The 22462-nt window shown below is 41.3% G+C and overlaps 1 protein-coding gene across 1 annotated transcript; it reads right to left on the bottom strand.

Annotated features, from left to right (window-relative positions):
• Nucleotides 1–8980: 8980 nt before the first annotated feature.
• On the bottom strand, nt 8981–12246 carry LOC144953515 (interferon-induced very large GTPase 1-like). Its single transcript, XM_078884058.1, has 3 exons — nt 11878–12246; nt 9706–11787; nt 8981–8987 (listed from the first exon to the last, which is right to left on the bottom strand). Exons 1-3 carry the CDS (start codon nt 12198–12200, stop codon nt 8981–8983), a joined length of 2412 nt encoding a protein of 803 aa, XP_078740184.1. The 5' UTR covers nt 12201–12246.
• Nucleotides 12247–22462: the final 10216 nt, after the last annotated feature.

Here is a 22462-nt window from a genome sequence, read left to right as displayed (position 1 = left end):
AAACCCACGCAATCACCCCTACAGTACAGTAGTTGCAATATCTGTACACACAGTGAGTGGTGCAGTTTGATTGATGTTGATTGGATGCTGTCCACTTGGTGGGTGGAGTCTTCCGCGCAGGAAAGTGTTATTCTCACTGAGCACGCACATTGATTGGATGATTGTGAGTATTCTTTCTCAATTTTCTTAACTTGAACACAATCTATACCTAGGCAGTGTCGCTGACACACATTGGTACTTTATTCAGAGCCATCACTGCGGACACAGCACTATCTTATCTTAATGATATTTCAATAGCGCCTTTATCAAGGTGCTTTAGAGCGATTATAAAAATGTACATAGCATAACAATAATTTGAAATAAATTATTGAGTTATTGTCCACGGTGTAGTTTTTATGAAGCAAAGCAACATCGATTGCTAAAGTGGGGTTTGGGATAGGCCTGGTCGTAGTTGGGGGTGCAACATAAATCTTGGAGGGGCTGAGAGGTGATCATTCAAATTTGCATTGGGAAGACAAAGGGGGGGGGGGGGGGCTGAGAGGGGCCTGTAGCCAGGAAGGAGAATGGCGTCCACGGCAAGCGAGTCTCCAGCACCGCCCACGACGTCCGCGACGTCGATGCGGCGTCCTAGCCCGGGGCTTGGTTCTTGATGCTTCAACTTCGTCTTCTCTACAAACCGTCCCCCTCCCCTCCTTGTGCTGTCTCCTTTCATATTTTCCAAGCCGCCCTCCCCCCCTCCTCTCCCTCTGGAAGCTTCGCTCGCCCCGCTCCCTTCGACCAATCAACGTCTTCCTCCAACCAACAGTCGTCAACCGCCGCCCCCTACAGACGACCCTCGCTTCCCGCCTTCTATGTTTGAATCTCTCCTCCAATCGCTTTGAATCTCCACCGATCCTGATCAATCGTCGTCCTCCTCCAACCGACGGTCGTCAAACGTCGACTCCTCATGTCACTCATGATAGTAAGGTTTGTCATGTAAACACAACATTGTGGATTTCAAAACCCCACAACATTGTGGGTTTGGTCTCCAACACACCAGCGTGCTGTACTACTGTTGAGGTGCAATGTATATCTCCGAGGCAGGTTGCTGTTAGGGGCTCACGCCACGTTTATTTAAGGGCTTACGCCAAGTTGTTCAGGGCTTACGCCAGGTGGATAGGCTTACGCCGAACCAGCACCCACCTAGCCAATAACTCCCCAGGGGACAGGGTACTGGGATCCCTACAGCCCGGCTAACTCGCATCTCCACCCTGCCCCGGCCCGGGACCACCCCCAACCTCGGCCGGTCGGGCGGAGTAGCCTCCCATAGTCTCGTGTGAGGATCGACTCCCCGAGTCCTTCTTCTACCCCCGACGAACCCAGGTTCCATCCCGGGTCGCCCTTTAAATACCCCCCTGGGGTCATGACGTCATCGTCCTCCACGGTCCGCCTGACGTCACGTCCCGCGACGCCACTCTCTCCGAGGGCGCGCGTGACGTGATGTCACCCACTACACCTCTACACTAGTAATGAATTGGCACGTTCTGTTTACGTTACAAACCTTACTAATTGGCTGTGTCGGATGATTGCGGGTTTAATGACACATATATTTATTTACACAATCTAACCCAAAAAAATCCTGCATTATGGATGATATTGCTTCGCGAAAGCCTCCTACCAGGTGTTAAACGTTCAAGTCACTGCTGGATGAGGGCCTCCCCATGCCGTGAGGGGGTCGTGGGGGTTGTTTGACCATACTTGACCACTCGGGGGGGGGGGGGGGAGCAGGAACGTGGCAGCATTAGCGCGGCGCAACAATACACGCACCCTCCTCGACTTGCGAACATGATTCGTCCCTCATGCTTTCGTACATCGAATAGTTCGTTAGCTTGTACGTGAGTGAGGGTGTTCGTAAGTCTGTGGATGCTGCTGCGCTGCCCCCTGCTGCTGACAACGTGGCCCTGAACAGTTTTTTTTTTTAAATAAATACTCAGAATTGTAGAAATACCAGAGAAGTTACGTTATCCGTCATCCATGGGGAATGGAGGGTGCTGGGTAATCAAATGTGCCGGTTATCTGAGAGTTATATTTACGGCTCACCAATGTAATTTTGAAGAAAGAACAAAGCCTACATTTTTACTATGATGCTAGAAATTACGCACTATTTTACACAGGTACGGGAGGCCTTTGACTTGTTAACGGGTTCCATTCATGAGGCCCGTTCGTAAGTCGAACTGCTCATAAGCTGGAACACAACATGCAATTTAAATACACGTACAGACAGGGGTATTAAATGTTTTAGTAATTTAACAAAAAAAATGAACATTGTTATCTAATAATTAAGAAGAAATAATGTACATTTATTTGTGATGCTGTAATAAATACGTATAGTAAATGCAACATAATATTAATTAACATGAATAAAATGAAATAAATGTTTAAAAAATGTATCGATTTAGAGTCGAAATGGGGTCGCCAGGTTGGTAACGCAGCGCGCTAACCGTTGCAATACCGCTCCCCAAACATACACACACACATACGCACATACGTACACACACATACACACGTGTGCAACAACAACAACAACCGCCATTCGCCACTAAGTGGCGGTGACATCACCATGATGCTTGTGCCAGGCCATGTACATCTTGAGGCCACATGAAGTGTCGAACGCCCACCAGCAGGAGGTCACGGGGCAGACCCAGGTGCCACGGGTCGACTGACTGAGATGACTGGCTGATGTACCACCTGTGCCCTCTACTGTGCCAACTTGCTGTGCTTTAGTCACCCGGTGCTCCGCTCGTTGTTGTGAGCATCGCTCATCCGCGCTCCGTTGTTGTTGGAGGGCTACTGTCTCCAACTGCCCAGTAGCAGCGTCTTTCACGAGGCTCCTCCACAGAGGCCGATCTTTACACCACTGGTACCAGTCATTGGCAAGTCCACTCGGCTCCACATCCTCCTGTACCACATCACTCCATCTCTTCACTAGCCCGTGCCGCACCCGTTTAGCCCCCTCGATCCGGCCGAACAAAAGCTGTTTAGGCATGCGGTGGCTGGGCATGCGGGCTACATGGCCCAGCCAACGCAGCCTTTCCTGCCGGAGGAGCTCACCAATGGGACTTTGCCCACATCTTTCAAAGATTTGTGAGCTCCTCACACAATCCAGCCTGGTTAAAGCCAGGATGGATCGTAGGCAGGCCAGCCTAAATGTTTCCAACCGGTGATGATGTTCCATTCGGGGGGTCCACGTTTCGCAAGCGCAGAGAAGGGAGAGTATCCATCACAGGGGCATGGAGGTGGCATCGCTTCTTTTTGCGGATGACGTTGTCCTCTTTGCCCCGTCAGTCTGTGATCTCTAGCATGCACTTGAATGGTTGTATGTCGAGTGTAAAGCAGCTGGATGAGGATCAGTACCTCCAAAATCTGGGTCATGGTTCACTCCCGGGAGACAGTGCGTTGGCCTCTCCAGGTGAGGGGGGAACAGCTGCCCTTAGTGGAGAAGTTTAAGTACCTCGGGGGCTCTTTCACGAGTGATGGCGAGTGGGAGCGTGATAGCGGCCGGCGGATTGGTGCGGCGCCCGCAGTGTTGCGGGCACTGTACCATTTTGTGGTAGTGAAATGGGAGCTGAGTTCTCGAACAAAGCTCGTGGTTTACAGGTCGTCTACATTCACACCCTCACCTATGGTCATGAGTAAGTAAGTAAGAAGTAAGTAAGAACATTTGATATTGCGCAGTCTTATTAGTCCAGTCCATCAGGAATGCGCATTGCTCACACGTTGAAGGAGACTCTGAAACAAAACTGTTTTGTGACTGTTGCGGAACTGGCTCAGACTCAGGGATGGATCTGGAACATCATCCTTGGGTAATAGGTTTCTCCGCAGGGTTGCCTGGTTCACTCTCCGTGATCGGGTGAGGAGCTTGCTAATCGGGGAGAGCTTCAGAGTCAAGTTGCTGCTCCTCTGTATTGAGAGGAGCCAGTTGAGGTGGTTCGGGCACCTGGTTAGGATGCCCTCCGATAGACTCGCTCTGGTACTCCACCGGGCACGTCCCACATGGCGAAGACCCCGGGGGTATCCCCGGATACGCTGGCGGGAATGTCCAGCTAGAATACGTGTCTAGTAGTGTATAGTAATGTAGTGTATAGTGTAGTGTATAGTCTAGTAGTGTTTACTAGTGTATTGTTGTGCATATAAGTGTAGAGAAATGAATGAACGAATACAAATTGATGCTGCTTATGCCTCCAATGAGTCGTTAATACTCGGTAAGGGATAAGTATCATCCCGACTCACCTGATTTAAGTGGCTGAGAACTACGCAAAACCTCAGTGAACCATCGGGCTTCTTAACAACAACCACCAGTGGGCCATAGTGGCTGGTGGAGGGAGAAGTAAAATCTACTCTCTGCATTTTTTTTTGCTCCTTGAAGAATTGTTATAATAAATACACAATCCTTGATTTAGACTTACACGTAATGCGGATTCTTAAACCTGACCGTGTGGATTATTTAAAAGCAAGGCAATTGAACTCGAAGAACAATGCAAGGAGAATACAACTCTCTTTGGGACCTTTTTTGCAAAAAAGAACCCAACGTCCCTCACATTCATTGCCGTATGGTCACTATTTTGATCGTATAATTTTTTTCTTCCCATTTTCCCTTGGTGTGTATTGTATTTCGTGTTTGTCTTGTTCACCACTTTGAAATGCTGCTTTCATTAAAGCACAAAATAAGTGAATCTTTTGATTCATATAACTTTATTGATTAACACCAAGAGTTATGACCTCAATAAAACATGTATGAATTTGAAAACATTATCTTAAACTGATATGTTTTCTATCTAGCTGCACAGCCACTATATCATACTCCGGAACATACAAACAAGTATTAATTAATAGAATTAACTGTGACCCCTTCAGCATTATAAACATTACACAATCCTGATTAGCTTAACAAAAAAAAATGCGACATCCAAACAATCCTTAGTTCATTGGTTGTTGGAATACCAACCATATTATTGAAATCAGATTCTTATTCCCCAAAAATATAAGATACACAGATAACAAATATCATATGGCAGATAGCAAAGCACTATGCCAACACTCCACTTCGCAAATATGACTTAAAGATGTGCAATATATTCCTGTATTGTATTCAGATAGTATAATCTTTATGTATATATGAAGTTGCATGCGATTGAAAATAACAACTCAAATTCCAGAACGACTCCTAATTGCTCACGCACCTTATTTACAATGACCAAGTTGGCAATGGATGCAAATAACATGAAGTTGTTAATGTAAAATATGAAGCTTCGTGTAAAATAATTATATGAAAAGTCAATAATTTATTTTGTCTTTGGAAGCGGTTGGCAGTTATAGAACTTGATCTTTCCTCTCGTCCACCCTTCTGAAGCATTCGTCAGCAATGATTCCACTTTTATTCGTTGCTTTTTATGAATCCATCCATGTCGTTTTCTTCATCGCCTTCCATATCCCTTCAAAGTGAGGAATTCCTGCCACCTGTATTCCAAACAATGCCCAGATAATGAATGTGTTGTTCTACTTATTGATCTCAGCCTATTCGTTGGTATTTATAGGACCTCTGCATTTGTCGTTTTGTTGATTCGGCTTCCACTCAGCATTTACATTTTAAAGTTGTTTGCTTTTGTCCATTGATTTGTATGATATGTTCCACTTAATATGCAGTTTTTTTCATTAGTTAAACCATCTTCTTGCTATGCGAATTGTGGTGTTAAAAATAATGTAGACTTTGCAATAACTGACAATGGATCTTGAGGAAAGGAAGATGAGTAGGCAGCGTGGACAATATTTGCTAATACGTTTATCTGGATATCACCTAAAAACATTCTAATGAACAAGTCCCCCTTCAAGTCATACAGCATATTGACTTAGATGCATCAAACGAAGAAATTGTATTGATTGTATGCAAAACTGTTATTTTTTTCCTCACATTTACCAACCTGTGCGATTATATGTCCACTTATGAAAATGTTGTTAATGTCATCATCAGTTACTGAATGTTCAGCTTAAAAAAGCAATAGCACTGCCATGAATACACATTTTTATATAAAAAGATTATTTGCGATAACGGCACTTTTTCACAACACAAACAGAGGTCAGAGATATAGAGTTCATAAGGGTTGAAGGCTAAGAATGTGAATTTTGTTTATTTAAATTGTGATGTTGTAGGTGTGCCAGTGAAGTATCAACCGATTCAACCTTCATCAGTCTCTTGTGATCTACATGTATGCATTTGATATTTACGTCTTAGGCACGTTGTTGATCATTGGCCAACCTCTCTTAACTTCGACTGTGCCCTAGAAAATGTGATTAATAAGTTCCTCTGGTCTTAGACAGATATTTCACAGCATGCTGCCAACCTTACTGTCAATTGTCTACTTTGTATCATAACATCATTAATCGAATAAAAGTTTTAAAATCAATAGGGTCACAATAAACATCTCTCCAATATCTGAACCTCAACATGAACATTCAACAAATGTTGTTTCACATCCCATCAGCGACACGACATTTTGGTAGCACATCATTTCAGCAACATTGATATTGTAGGGAGTCATATTGGCTGCCTGTTTGTGTTACTCAGTTTAACACGTATGCCTTTGCGACCAATATCTTCCATAATAGAGTTGTTTTGGGTTAGATCGCGTAAATGTGCGTTACTCTTTGCAAAAAAGTTGCTAAATATTTATTATGTTGCTGATTTACTTGACTGGTTCTATTTGATGAGTTTCCTAACAGTCTCAAGAGCTTTCTTCTATTTCTGTCAAGAAAAAAATAGTTGAATTAATTGCACAGATTTTTACCTTATTTTGTATTTGTTTACATTGGCAGTTTTGACAGGGCTGTTTAGTGTATGATTTATCATTCTTTCGTCTTCTCCATCAGGTCTCTTGGATTTCAAATTCCATGACTAATCACTTCGGCACATGACCCCTTAGTCACCCAGGCCTGTTTTAACTCCCGAACCTTGTTAATAACATATTTTGGCCCTTTATTGAAATATTACATGGGATCATCCGTAACTTAATGTAGCGCTAACATTAGTCATGGTGCAAACCTTATTCAAATCATTGCTTAATATTCTGCCTTCATCTGTCGGCTCTGGAATTTGTCCAAGTCATATTTCTCCTTCGTGCTCTTTTCCCTGAAATTCTTTCTCAGTTTGATTTTGACCATCATCATTATTAAGCCACCGTCACTTCCAATGTCTGCCCAGAGAAATATCCACTCTTCTTAGTTGACTGAAAATGGGTTGACATTCGTATATCGTCAGTCCAGTAGTGAAATGTACCACAACATGAGTGCAACGTTGATCTTCTTGATGGTTTGTGGGGGTGAATGGTGTTGATCAGTACAACGTTGTTCAATTTAGTAAATTGTATGAGCCTTGTAAACCCAGCTAATTTTTGTGTCCCAGGTGGTGCCTTTCCAGTCATTGGAAGCATTTGTTCACATTATGGATTTACAGTACCCTGAGGATTGCTGAAATTGTGTTGTATTTAATCAGATATGTGTTATTGGTGGGTCTGAACGTATATTTGGAGAGAAAACTAATGAATTGTGCGTTATGGTGATATCACTATTTTAATGGAAAAATGGAATTCAGCTAGATAGAATTGCTGCTGCAAAAGGAAATAAGCAAAAAAGATGAAGTTAGTGGTAAAGATGTTTCAACATTTACTTAAATGTTATATTTGGCAGATATCCATGCTGAGAACGGAATAATTGATAATATTGGAACTTTCAGCTTTGCATTTGACTTCAAATATGCTATCCCATGGAAATATATTATTATGCTCATGCTGAAGCAATTTTGGATGAACATAAAAGTCTGAAAGGAACAATCGTGAGAGGCAAAATACCAGTCTTGGGCATTCATTAGAGGGGATGGGCAGCTGATTAAAGCTCTCGAAGAGAGTACCCTGGAGAGAAGGCTCTGCCTCATGAAATAGGGGTCCGACACCAACATGAAGAAAGAGCAAGGCTGGTGAGTAGAAACACAATGTAATATTAAGCACGTAGTTAGTTGATGTGTAATTTACCACTTTCATTGACATTTCTATTCTTAATTTAGTATTTACATTTGAAGTGCATCACAAACAAAATGCACGTTTAAACAAAACAAGGGTATAGAGGAATAAACACATTGGAAATGATTGTACAGTAGATATTTCTTTATGGATTACTTAAAAAGATGCATATATTTATTTTGCGTGAAAATATTCACGTCTATTGCAGATAATCAGTTTACTGTAACATCCACAATGTCTCAAGTTAAATGTATGTACATATGCATGCATGTAACGATCGTTAAATGCCATGCCATTTTAGAGATGTTGCTGTTTCATGATAAATTGTGTTCGTTGTTATTATTAATACCATAAAAAACTAAAATCTGCAGACTTTGAAACAGAGCCACGTATTCATAATTTAATCTGTAACATGGGATGCTAATTTGTAGTTTTATTGATCAACCTACAGTTTATTATTGATTTGAAGCTTTCGTGACTGCAGGAATCCATACTCTTTGGTTCTTTCGGTAAAGTCACGTAGGTAGAAAAAATAATAGATCTTTCCTCCGCCTGATGACGATTGCTTGCGTTGCGATCAAAACGTCGTGATCTATGATTTTTTTATACCTACGTAACCTACAGTTTCTCTAAATCCTCAATAACATCATGCTCTTTAATACATTCCCAACCTGATGGGATTTTTCCCAGCGCCACAAATTTTAGGTTATAGCGCTTTTCTAAGTCTGACTTGAACTTGCAGACAAACCATTTCCAATATGGCTGTGTGGTTAAGTCTGGTGTTATGCTCCAACAAACATATTCTGGTCCGGCTGTACGATAATCCTTATATGGTATATTTCTGTCTGGAAGCACTAAGCTGCAGTTGCTGGCAACTAAACTCGTGCAAATGTCGGTGACAAAGTGATCAGTTTTATGCCACTTTACTCCACTCACTGCCTGTGGGCGGTGAATGGGAACACTGTGGTCTCCGTCATGATTGGACATCGTGTTTGTGCAGATGGCTTTACACATCGGGCACTGCACCCAGCACCCACATAGCTGCCGAAATAGTATTTCGTGAGGTTGGTTCTGAACGTTTTGTAAATCATTTAAGCATGCTGAAGAAAATGTATCTTTTAATCCTTCAACCACGGTTTTTAGTCCTTTTGTTAATTCTTCTTTAAGAAATACAATATCCGTTATGTCGCTGCAGTCGCCTTGGTCCAAAGTGTGTCTTGGGAACTTGATGACGTCATCAAGCTGTGTGCAAAATGTATCCAGCCATGAAGATGCATCATACTCGTTTTTTTGTACAACTTCCGTTCCCTTATTGATTGCACGAGTAATTGCAGCTGTGGTATCCCCAAGACTTGACTTTAACATCTCGTGAATTATTTCATTATCTTTTCCCTTGCAATATTTTTCTACACATTCCGTAATGTATTTTTGAAAGTGTTCTTTTGGATGGTGAATATATTCATCAAATGCTTTAAAATCTTTCTTTTTCGCTAAATCTATGAGAATGTAGTTTTCTAATTTTGATCGATTTCCATTGAATGCCGGAAATGTGGACTTCATCCTGCCTGCAATGTCAATGCAAACTTTATCATAAACTGCCTGTTCAATGGATGCTTTCAGTTTGTTACACAAAAAATCCACGAAAATAGTTGTGGACGTTGCGCCTTGGCAGCGGATTTTGAAGCTGTTGAAGTATTCTTCTTTCTTCCTGCTGAAGTATACTAATGGGTCGTTTTCCCTCTGGAAATTCTCATGCATTTCTTGAAATCGCCCCGTAACCTCTGCTAATATGTGGACAGATAAATCAATTTTGAACTTATCTGTGAGCCAAAATCTTCGATTGGTTTTTGAAAATTCCTGTATGTCTGAATTCATTACCTCTAAAATTTCACGTATGTAGGATGGGTTGAAATTCGTTTTATGTTTCTCCTGGGTGGTAATGCAGCTCCTGACTTTGTATTTTATGTCAGTAATTTTTTTTTTTATTAACTCAGTATCCTCATCTTTGAAATGGTGACTCCGAGCTCCAAGCCATGTCGCGTTCATCATAATGTGTTCGTTTTGATTAACGTTAAGTTCTGTCCCTATGTGATAGTTCAATATCACTGTTTCTAGGTGTTGAGTTTGATTCTCGTAAACGTCGTAAAGAAGGTTTTTAATTTCTTTTTTTACATCAAGCGTTGCAGGGCTGGTCATACCGTCTTTTATCACTTTAATCCACTCCTTCCAGATTTTATCAAAATCATTCTTCAATTCTTCGTCATTTACTGTATTTCCTCTCAATATTGAAGCCAAATCCTTGCTCTTTCTAATAAGTTGATCTTCATAACTTGATCTCTGCAGATCAAGATTTCGTTTTTTGTGTTTTTGAGCCATCAGGGCAGAGTAGTTTTTGTAAGCATCAAATACTAGCTCTTCTTTCACTGTTTCAAATCCTTTTTCGAATTTAACTTTCCATTGAACCAACAATTCTGCATCATCTGCGCTATTGAAATGTTCTTCCATTTTCTTTTTAATATCCTGATAGTTTGACAAAATTCTTCGTTCAATCTGTAATCGTGTCATTGTATCTGTATTGTTATCAATGCTGTTATAGAGTTTGTTTTCCTGCTGAAGAACATGACTCCTGAGTTCCCAAGTCCATTTTCCATACATTTCTTCCAGTTTGGTATAAGCTGCGATCTCTATTGTGTTCTTAAAGCTAAAAACGAAGTTTTCTGCGAGCAAAGCCGTCCATAGATTTTTAATGCGTGATTTGAATTCTGATATCTTCAAGACATTGACTGTTTTTTCCTTTTTGGCATTTCTAAGTAACATTTCTTTAAGGTCTTTAATATTTTGGCAGTAGCTTGGATTTGGCGGAGCCATCGGAGGGTCTCCCTCCCAAAGATGAGCAAAGTAACGGATCTGAGAGTTCATGTCAAACCTGATTACCGCGTCAAATGATGCAACAGCACACTGCTCCTGGTCTGCAGCCATGCGGGTCATCTTATCGAGTTTCTCCTGAAAGCGTCTCCTTCCCTCCATGTTCTTATCGTGAGCAGTCACTTCTCCTACGTTTTGATGGACAAACACACAGCTCGGTGATAACTTCACCTGCCTCATTCTCAGAAACGCCTGCACAGCAATTTGTAGAATGTCTTGCATTTCAGAAGGGTTCTCTCCAAAAATGTTGATCACGGTCATGTTTCCCAGCCCAATCACAAACGTTGCCAGCTGATTGTCATGACTATGTGTTGCATTTGACAGCTCTACAGAACGCAGTCCTTCTGTGTCGACTATCAGCACGAACTCATATCCCAGTTGTTTAATGAACTCTGCCTCCACCTTCACTAACTGCATGTAGGCCCCTCGGGTGCATCTCCCACTGCCAACAGGAAACTGGAGACCAAACATGGCATTGAGTAGCGTGGACTTCCCACTGCTCTGTATTCCCAGTATTGAGATAACAAACAGCTTCACGTCCCCAATTTCATCAATGATTCTGTCTAAGATTGAGCTAATCCAAATGAGTGGGACATGTGCAGCATCACCATCCATGAGTTCAAGAGGAAATCCAGAGATCATCATTTCTGCTGCAATCTTGGGCAAAGTAGCTGGGAGTTTGTCAACTGATGGCGTTGTCTGTGAAGCTTCGTAGATCTGACCAACTTCCCTAAAAACGTGATCGATTCCAAAGGAAGAGGCTTCAAGTTCTTCTGATATTTTATCCAACTCTGATTGTTTTGTAGCAATGGTACTCGTGTTAGAACCTTGTTTTTTCAACGCTTTTATTTCCGTCCAGGCCTGATGATAAGTGAGATGAAGTTGTGATAAGCGATCTGCAAACATATTATCTAAGTATATGCGTAGCCAATGCAGAAAGTATGTTTTTACTGTGCATGCATTTTGGTTCAAAATTTCAATCAATGATCTCATAAATTCGTTAAGAGGAAATGCTCTTTCAAGCTGTGCTTTCCTAATGCGTGTTTTTTCTCCTAAAATATTACTTTTGTATTCCTCAACACTTTGCCCCCCCCTTACCGTCATGCGTTTCAATTCTTTGTCTTTCTTGCACCACGACTGCCACAATTTCCCTTGAAGAGGCAAAAATGTCTCCTTTATGGAACACAGCGGCTTGTCACTTATAAGACACAGCAAAACTTTCGCCATATCCTTTCCCTCTTCACATTGTTTATCATCTTCATCAACAATGAAGCCATGCTGTCTTGCAATAGCTGAGCAAGCTTCGATGTTTATTTTTATTTTTGAATTGTTTAAAAAAAATTTGATTATTGATGTCACTTCATCGATTAACTCAGCCTCATTTCGATTCTCGACAGCAATTTTCGCGTTTGTTCCAGATACTCTGCTGGAAACTCTCTTTTTGTCAGCACAGAGGCAAATTAGCGGCTTTGGAGATCTCAAACATTCGTCTAAGATACGTTTGCCTTCTTCATTGCGATCACCATCTGACAGTAAAATTACATTTATAGACGAAATCTCATGTAAAAATTTCGCCTGTGTTTTGTGTTCTCTTGCATCTCCATGGAGATTAGTGAATGCTATGCAGTCATTAAATACATCATTGTCCTTCGCACCTGGAAGATACCAGGCGATCTCTGCAACTCCTTTCATTAGTTGACCATTCCTGCTGCTGCCTCGGCAGTGCCTATTAAAAAAAACTCGATGCGTTTGATTGCCGAGCAGAGAGTTCATTATTTGAGATTTCGATGCAGGTGATTCACCAAATCTTACGAAGGACACAAGCGGTGTGTTGGCATCAATGATTGCACAGTTTTTAGATTGCCATTTTTTGGTAGATGCATCACGGTATTTCCAGCTCTTTTTAATCTGTCTGAATGACCATATAGGGAATTCTATTTCTGAACGACAAGGATTTGGAACTAAAAGCGGAAGTGCGAACTGGATGAATGAAAGTTTGGTGTAAATGTACTGCCTTACAAAATTGTCTCCACAATGGAAAATTGCCATTTGTAAGTCCATAGGGTGAATGTAGGTTTCAGTGTTTGTCCTAGGCCCATCGCTGTTATTTATTACGTCATCATCATTATCATCAGAAAAGAAGCTATCACTATTAGGGCTTTTATTTGTATTCGTGGACTGAGATATGTTGTTTAATTTGCCTTGGTTTTGATTTTCACACTGAAAACTAACACATCTTGCTCGATAGTCAATCATCATCAGTTTTTGCAGATAAGAAAGAGCAAGTTCTTGTTCTGTACATCTATCAGGGTTAGTTTGAATTGGAGACCCGTTGATAACACATACATCACTGGTGTGTAATTCTTTGGGGTAGTATTTTATCAGTGAGAGTCTTTCAAGCAGATTCATGAACTTTTCATCATCATCATCATTTATTCGTGGTTGAATAGATGGTTTATTTTGTAATTCTTCTTGCCTTGAATATGTGTCCTCTTTCCATCCCCCCTGGGAAAATATTCCTGCATTTTGCATCCTACATTCTTTCTTTGAACTACATGTTTGTTCTTTGAAAGTTCCAGCAATAATGGATTCCAGCATCATATCAAGTTTATTCCAGTCAGTTGGCCCTATTTCACTGCATTTAATCACATGGGAAACGTCAGCACACATTGTTTCTTCGACCTGGGATCTCATGAAATCGAACTGTTTTCGCTTTTCGGCAAGAGTCCTTGCATTAGACAAACCTGTCCGTAATAAGTATGCCTGAGCTCTGGATTTGTCTTGTAGCATCAGTCTTGAGTACTCTCCGTAAGCTGACTCTAGTGCACGTTGAAGATGATCAATGTTGTCGTAATCCAGGGGATGCTGAAATCGTTTTTCCTTTACACAGTAGCCAACAGCAGAAGCAACTGAAATGACGAGTAGCTCTTGTTCGATGAGTTTTGATCTTTTCAGTGATTTACAGAATGAATTAAATGCATGTGTGATTTCTTTGTTTCTTTTTTCATGTATTTCTGAATAAGTTGGTGAAAAGTCAACTTTCAAATGTTCTTCTGCTTTTGATAAGATGTTCACGAGATCTTTAAAGTCAGATAATTGAGTAGGGACTCCTTCAGACTCATTCAGCCACTGCATAATGGAGGCGAATTGTGGGAAACTGTCAACGTCACAGCTGTTTGGCTCCATAATAGACCGCATAAGCTTTGTGATTTTCACCGTTTTGGCAGGTGCTGTAACAAGCTTTGACAACAATGATTGGAGGGCTGGGTGAGATAAACAGGTGTTCATCCAAGTTAAATTGCTTTTTGTTTCATCATATAACGTTTGTTTCAAATCAAGTATCGTTTTTAAATTATTTTCCATGTCGGATTCTTGCCAATGTTTAATATCTTGCATCACTGACATGGCTTTAGCGTTAGCAGAGACCAATAAATCTTTTAGACAAAAATCTGGATTTTGGTTTGTCAAAAGTGTGTATGCCTCCTTGAGCCTGCTAGCTATCAAGGTATTTTGAAAATCATCCTTGTGGTTAAACTTGACAATGTCCCACACTGGAACCAACGATGGGCCTAGATCAATGACAGACCACGTCTTGGTGTTGGATACAATGTCGGTTTTCCATTGTTGAAGAGAACAAAGGCCAGGTGATCCACCTATTGTACTTACAGAAAATGTCACCTTACTAAGAAGTGTAGCATTGTATTTTTCAGAAAATTCCGTTGTAAATTCGGATGCCATCATGCTCACACCACCTGCACTACCACTGCTGTTGTAGGCAGAAGTGGAATACATTTCCACTGCTTCCGATAGCATATTTCTGTCTTCCTTTTCCTCATCTGAGCTGATTCCCTCTGCTGATGCTTTCCACTTAAATATCCCACCAAAGTGGACAGGGCCCGTATGGGCATGAGAACCAAAGTTTTCAAGAAAACTGCTTAACCTGTTTCTTAGCACATGCGTTTTAAAAGAATCATTGGCGGTTTTTAAAGTGTTTTCAACGCTTTGTAATTCCTCCAACGCCTCATCAGAGAGCTTGAGTTGATTAAAGTCAAGACTTCCTGAGGCAAGTGGTAGGTACAGGTATTTGGCGCTATGAATGCAGGTATCCGTGAGATTTTCTTGTTGCTTTTTTTCATTGTGTAATGCCTTGCTATGCCGTGAGTTGATTTCTTCATTCAAGGCCTGTAGGAAACCTTCTTCTGTCGTTATGGTATTGAATCCCATTATTTCCACTGCTGTCTCAAATATGTTTTCCTCTTCAGATGATGAAAACTCTTGTTTCTTTATCATCGGCTGATGTAATGGCCCAGCAAGATCAAACGACATTGGGATGTTTAAGAGTTTGCCTCTTTTCTTTAGCCTATCCTTTATTTGACCAGTTCGATACACCCCCTCCAAAGCAAGTCCTTTAGATGCATTTTGTAAAAGACTTAGACGTGAAATAATCCCACGTAAAGTTGAAATGTCTGCTAAATTTAACTGCTTTAGAGAAGTGTTTGCCATATCATTGGAATGGCTGCCATCCCACAATGGGGTTTCTTTTGCTCCTTTCAATTCCATTTGCTGCTCTGTCTCAGTCTCTATGTTGGCCTCACCACTGTGAATTAATCTTTTCTGATGGATTTGTTCCAGATGCTGCTTTGTTGGTGCATCTTGCTTCTGTTTATTTCCAATTGGCTCACATTGTTGTGATTGTTTTAAAACAACTTCATTGCCCGACATTTCCACTAACTTACGCAATGCCTTTTTCTCCCATGAATGCCGGCAATGTGGTTCTATGATGTCAAATTCCTCAGGGCCAAAATATTGCAATGCTTGTACATTGGTGATATCCAAAATATTTCGTAGTTTTGGAATCCAATAAGTTGAATTAATTCCTAAGTCTCTAAGTACTTTGGCAAGCTCATCCTCAGCTTTTATGTCGTGTTCCTCCTCTTCAGACATAGCCTTGAATACACACATAGACATCGTCCTTAATTAGTAATACAACATTTAACAATAATACAAATCAATGTATAATTCAGTTGAATATTGCATGTTGTTTTAATCATAGCATAACACATATTCAGACGAATAACCAAAGTTCATCACCTATTTAAATGTCAAACATCTGTGAGAAATGTTAAGTAAAGAAATTGAATATTAAATAAAGTATTTCCTTATACCTACCATGCTTATCTACGTTTTTAATAATACAAATTAAATTTAAGCAATTGATTAAGCCGTTGCTTGTTGTAATTTGGAATATAACAGTACGGAATTAATTCCATTAACGGGCCCAATTTTTTAAAGAGACTAATGGGAAGTGTTTAACTTACCGTGCTATAACAAGCATCACTTAAACCATGGCACCATAGATAATAGATCAATCCTGCCCAGCTCCTGTGCTCAAGCTCCACACGTGGTTCTCATGCCACTTGGCCCAAAACTATTTTCCTCAAAAAACTACTTTCTAATTGAAAACGTTTTTGACTAAATGTCATTAACCAATCCAAATGTTGATGAAAGTCGGTCTTTATCCAATGTTACACCGGCCCCTAGAGGTAGTAGTAAGGGGTGTACTGAGATGGGGCCAACGTAATGTATAGAAAAAAGTGGTGCGGCGCTTGGAGTTGACAGATGGGGGGATACTATGAGGTCTGGTATTAGAGATCGTGTGTCTACTGTGCAATTATTGGATCTGGTAGAGGTTAAAAGTGGTGGTACTAAGGTGTGGTGGTATCAAGAGCTTTGACCGTGATGACATCTTGATCTGAAAGCCAACGCTCTTTGTGCCAGAGTGAGCTAAGGCCACACACGCACACACTGTGTCGCCTTGCACGAGAGTAAGGTGGTCTTAGGCACTTCTCAATCTTAATTTAGGAGCTTTCGTGACTGCAGGAATTATTCTTTGGTTTTTTTCGGTTAAGTCACGTCTAAAAATAAAATAATAAATTAAAATAACATATTACGACGTTTCGATCGCAACACAAGCAATCATCATCAGGCATAAAAGAAATAGCAACAAAATATCTAACTAGAAAACTATAGACAGACATACAAGCAGACAGACATCACAACGGCACACAGAGAGAGGACACAAATCGGCACAAAGAGAGGGGTCGTTTCTGTGACGGTCCCTTAAATATAGAGAGGAGGGGGCGGGGACGGAGAGAGGGAGAGGGCGGAGAGAATTAGCATATCAATGAGTGTACTCCAACGTACTACTGTAGCACGTAAACTTGAAAATTAGGAGACAGGCACACGAAAATTAAATAACCTAGTAATATATCGAAATGTGATGTAATACAACACAGAGAGTCGGTTAACACACAATTAACGCATAGCCTGGTTGATTACGTGTTTCAAAATTTGCTAAGTTAGAATTTTAAGTGTGAAAATTCCAAAGAGAGGACACAGGCAGAGAGAACAAATAGCCAGAAAGAAAAAAGGAAAATTAGGAGACAGGCACACGAAAATTAAATAACCTAGTAAAATATCGAAATGTGATGTAATACAACACAGAGAGTCGGTTAACACACAATTAACGCATAGCCTGGTTGATTACGTGTTTCAAAATTTGCTAAGTTAAAATTTTAAGTGTGAAAATTCCAAAGAGAGGACACAGGCAGAGAGAACAAATAGCCAGAAAGAAAAAGGGGTAAAATTCCAAAGAGAGGACCCAGGCAGAGAGAACAAATAGCCAGAAAGAAAAAAGGATAAGCTTAAAACTTCCCCGTAGAAGTGGTTCAATCTTAATTTTAGAACTTTCGTGACTTTCGTGGTCTTAGGCACTTCTCAAAGCTACAATTACACTGTGGTCAATCGATCGCATAGGGATAATGTGTTGGACATCACATTACATTATCCCAATGTGATATTGTACATTACATTATCCCTATGTGATAATGTAGTGTACAGTACATTATTCATTGTAGTGGCTGCTGAAGTGGTGATGGCCATTGCTTTTTCGGGGACTTGTATACATTGATTACCATCACATGACCAACCATGACGGTTATTATTCATGTGCCACCACTTGTGTTATTGGACTTGAGAGCACGGGCCTTTAGTCCCTGCCTCATGCAGGTGGTGAGGTGATGTTTAGGTTGGTTAATGGCAGCACCAAAAGTGTCACCATTGTTTCTGTAATTTGCTATCCGCGTGCTGGCACAGAATGGTATACGCTTCTTTGAATGAAAAAATGTGTACGTCTGCTTTTAAGTTCATCATAAATACAGTATCATATGAATAATTATATATATTGACTGCAGTCTCCCTAATTCTGTATTAAGTGTTTTTTTTCGAATGCGTAATCAACTTTGAAGCTGTAAATAACAATTATTATATGCATAAAATGCTTTACAACGAAAATACTGTAAATATCAAATCATGAATATATAATGGACAGCACCAATGATTGGTGGAAAAACCACCACCGCCACAGTCGCTGCCCACCACTTACATTAACATTGGCTGCTGACATTTGGGCTATGCCCATTTCAAACCTTTATAAACAGTTGTCTTTAAAGCTAACCCCCTTTTCCTGGTGACGACCGCTTGTGTTGCGATCGAAACGTCGTAATTTTTTGTTATTCTTTGTAATGGTCTTTGGACCATTCTACGTGACTTTACAGAAAGACCCAAAGAATATGATTTCAATTATTTGTTTACTAAAAATGCATAATTAAACATGCCATTTACATGACAGAGACATTCCAGTCGTGATGCCAACAGCAACCTTAATCTTCACAATGCAAGTGCCAGAGTTGACCATCTCATGGACTCACCTCTCGCTTGCTCAGAGCACAAAGGAGGCTGGAACTCTCTTCCTGACCCTCTTTATAGACAGACAAGTGCGAGGGTGCGGTGGAGTTGCATTGCGTCCAGCTTGAAAATATAAACAAACCAAACACGTGATTAATTATTTTTAAAGTACACTACAAAGTAACCACAATTTCAGATAATTGTGAACTATTCATAAGTTTACTGACGCACATAGACTTTCATTTAAAGGTTATTACAACAACATACACATTGATACAGCATCTAAATAGAAGTTAATCTGAGCAAAACCATTAAAACCGGATGAATCCCAAAAGCATGGTGGGAGGTGTTGGTCATTGCAATACTCAAACCCGACAAACCAACCGATGACCTGGGAAGCTATGGGCTAATATTACTCATGTGAACGACCTACAAACTCCTGGAACGTCGAGTCAGTGATCCCTATAGATCAATCAGGATGTGTGGACTTCTCATCGGACTATAGCACAGCCTGGATTAAGGACTTGATGTGGAAGCTCACAAGGACCATTCCTTGCTTGAAAACAATCCTCGTGATATGGAAGATGCTGATCAATAGTTCACTGCGTGTCGGGGTAAGCATTTACACCATTGAACCTCATTGGCTAGTCAAAATATGATAATTGTTTTTTTACCCTTCTATCTGGCAACAAAACTGACACCTTTTTACAAGGAGTCATGTTTGCATAGACCATAATACCTGCAGTCATAGTGTGCGCCTTTTGGCATCATCTGGTCCAACCCATGTGAGACTAGGCTCTAAGGAAAGCTGTCTCGGGTGTGGACCAATCAACTTCAAGGACAGTGCACATTATCAGAGTTGTGTTTTTGTTTGCATTATGACTGCAGGTATTGTGGTCTATGCAAACATTACTCCTTGTAAAAAGGTGTCAGTTTTGTTGCCAGATAGAAGGGTAAAAAAACAATTATCATATTTTGACTAGCCAATGAGGTTCAATGGTGTAAGACATACAAAGAGTTTAGTAACGCACAAATGCATCAAATATACGCATACTATCATTGTATTTATTGTTTAATACCATAAATATACACAATTTTTGTTTAAGTAAAATTTTGTGAAAAGTTAGTTTGCGCGTTGGTTTGGAGGATGCCAAGCTTGTTTACGGCAGCCTCTCGCGTGATATCTCACAGCCCCTCCCTCGAACCCCCCGGCTGGAGGTGCTTGCTTCGCTCGCCAAGGGGACCAAAACATTTTACGCGTTTTTTCCAGATGACGGGGGGGGGGGGGGCTAACCCCTGTGATGTGAAAGGGTCTACTTATGGCTGAATGATAAATCGATTTCAAATCGAAATCGCAATTTGAAACAATGCAATTAGCAAATCGCAAACATTGCGATTTTTGGTGATTTGAAAAGTCATCCTACTTTCTTATTGAAAGTGTTTTATTATTTATTATTATAACTTGATTTATTAAAATTAGCAATTGTTCTATGTTTGCTTGTTCTATTTGAATTAAAACATTTTAATAAATACATGTTGGAATGAATTCATATCTTTTAAGTTTTCACCCTTGCATTATACTATTGTAATACAGGACTCTGCAGGCGATGTAGGTCTCCGTTTGTCCTTTATTGGGTTCTTGTCTCGCACCCGCGGCGTCCTCAGCCGGACCCGCGTCTCTTCTGTCGTGCACCCCGCGCATGCGTCGTGTGCCCCGCACACTCCGCAGCCACACCGCTGCTCCGTGTGCCCCGCACACTCCGCAGCCACACCGCTGCTCCGTGTGCCCCGCACACTCCGCAGCCACACCGCTGCTCTGTGTGCCCTACGCACACCTCTAACTCCTCACACCCCGCTAGCTCCCCACACTCCGCTAGCTACTGCTACCTCATGTACGCCGCCGGCCGACGGTGCCGTGACTCCGACCACGTGGCAAATGGCGCCACTCCTCCGCCACCACCCAGCGTGGCTCTCCCCTATTCCACTTTCTTCCAACTCTTGCCCTATATCCTACTTCTCACGTGACCCTGACTCCTCCTTCCCGTACTGCCCCCGTCTCCGCCCCTACTCACCCCGACTCCCATTGGAGCCGAGGTGAGCAGTGGCTCCTCCCACTCGCTCTGTCGACCAGGCTCTGTCTCCCCAATACTCCGGCCCGTGTGAGTGGCGCGGAGGCAGCACCCACCCTGTCCTTGCTCGCATTACACTATATAGGGCAGTTCATATTTTGATGGTATCATTTGGTATTGCTCCATCACATGTTTTAAATTTATTAACACAGTGAATATTGAACTGAAGCTTGACTTAAACAATTTAATCGCAAATCAAATCAAATCGCAACATGTCAGAAAAATCGCAATAGGATATTTTCCCCAAATCGTTCAGCCCTAGATCGACTGTATGACTATTATATATTTTTGTAATGTCTTGTCTATTTTGAATGTCGCAGTTCCTGACAGACACATATGCATTCACTGCATGCCAGAAGTCGGGAAAACCAGATGGCAAAGCCACAACCGTATTAGAATGAGAAGTGGGTAAACAGAATTAATGAGACATCGATCAAATGGGAATGATGAGAACAACCAGAGCTGAGGAGAGCCTGGAAGACATAGTACATTTTGCTTCCCGGAAATTAAGCGAACTCGTGTTGTGAAGGAGGAAGACGTTCATGACAGGCCATAGAGGAATAACTCTTGCATGGGCAAGGATTGACCCAGGGAAATTTCTGAGAGAGAATATACGCAAGGGTAGACCCATGGCAAAACACCATAAAATCGCTGCTCACCCAAGGGCAAATCCATGGCAGAGAGACAAGTATGCCCCTTGCCATTTCGCTTTCTGAATTAACAAACCCTGGTGCCTGGAAAGTTGAAACGTTCAAATGCCAACCATGCATATGAACATTCTTAAACATGGTATTTAAAAGTTACCTTTGGTGATAGGAGATATTGTTAAGTGACAATACAGCACATAGTCAGGGAGTTGTTAATACGACTAGTTACATGTTCTATTAACATCCACTTATCAATACATAAGTGCCATGAGATCTGGGTTAAGCATATAAACTTGATAATGACGTATGGAAGTTTTGTATTGAAGTCTTGAACCAAAGGATCATTCAGAAAACATACATAATACGAATAACGTATATTCTCCACGACAAAAAATTGCATTTATTCCAGGGGTATAACCGGAGCCTGCCAACCGCCTTTGTCTTCCCAGTAACTGTCATTGCATGCTGCAGCAGGAATTAATTTTGTGGAGGAGTCGACCTAACGAGGTAGGAAAGCCATTTCACAATCAACATGGCTACAGACACACACAACACCTAGGGGCAATTAAGTGTGTCTGTGCTCACACATATCGTGGGATGACCTCCAAAGGGAGGAGTTTGATAGAGGTTATGACATCAAGTACCAGGATGTCTGCGGAGCCAGAACCAGGGATGATCTCAGGCTAACGCGATGGATGCACCACGTGTGCAAAGGTGGGAGGAGAATGTTGGGCCGTAATGTATACTAGGTAATTAATCACATGAGCTAGAAATTACATACAAACAGCACACAATCATATTAGTCAGTTCTGCACTGGCAGACTCCAGGACTTTCTCTCGTGACTGGCAAAAGAGTTTAGTTCCTGCTGAGGCACACGACGTGTCACGAGAATGATTATTTTACGTTTTTTCGTTTGGTTTTGGGCCGCTTGCAGAGCCTAGGACTGCGCCTGTAGTGTTTGCAATA

Source organism: Lampetra fluviatilis, chromosome 77 (assembly GCF_964198595.1).
Source record: "Lampetra fluviatilis chromosome 77, kcLamFluv1.1, whole genome shotgun sequence".
Lineage (NCBI taxonomy): Eukaryota > Metazoa > Chordata > Hyperoartia > Petromyzontiformes > Petromyzontidae > Lampetra > Lampetra fluviatilis.
The sequence above is the reverse complement of the archived record's forward strand: the minus strand, read 5'-3'. Positions and strand labels throughout refer to the sequence as shown.

Coding starts and splice junctions, on each gene's coding strand:
- LOC144953515 (XM_078884058.1), bottom strand. CDS start 12,200: ATGGCGAAAGTTTTGCTGTGTCTTATAAGTGACAAGCCGCTGTGTTCC. Junction 11,788..11,877: donor CGCATATACTTAGATAATAT/GTTTGCAGATCG, acceptor TTCTAACACGAG/TACCATTGCTACAAAACAAT.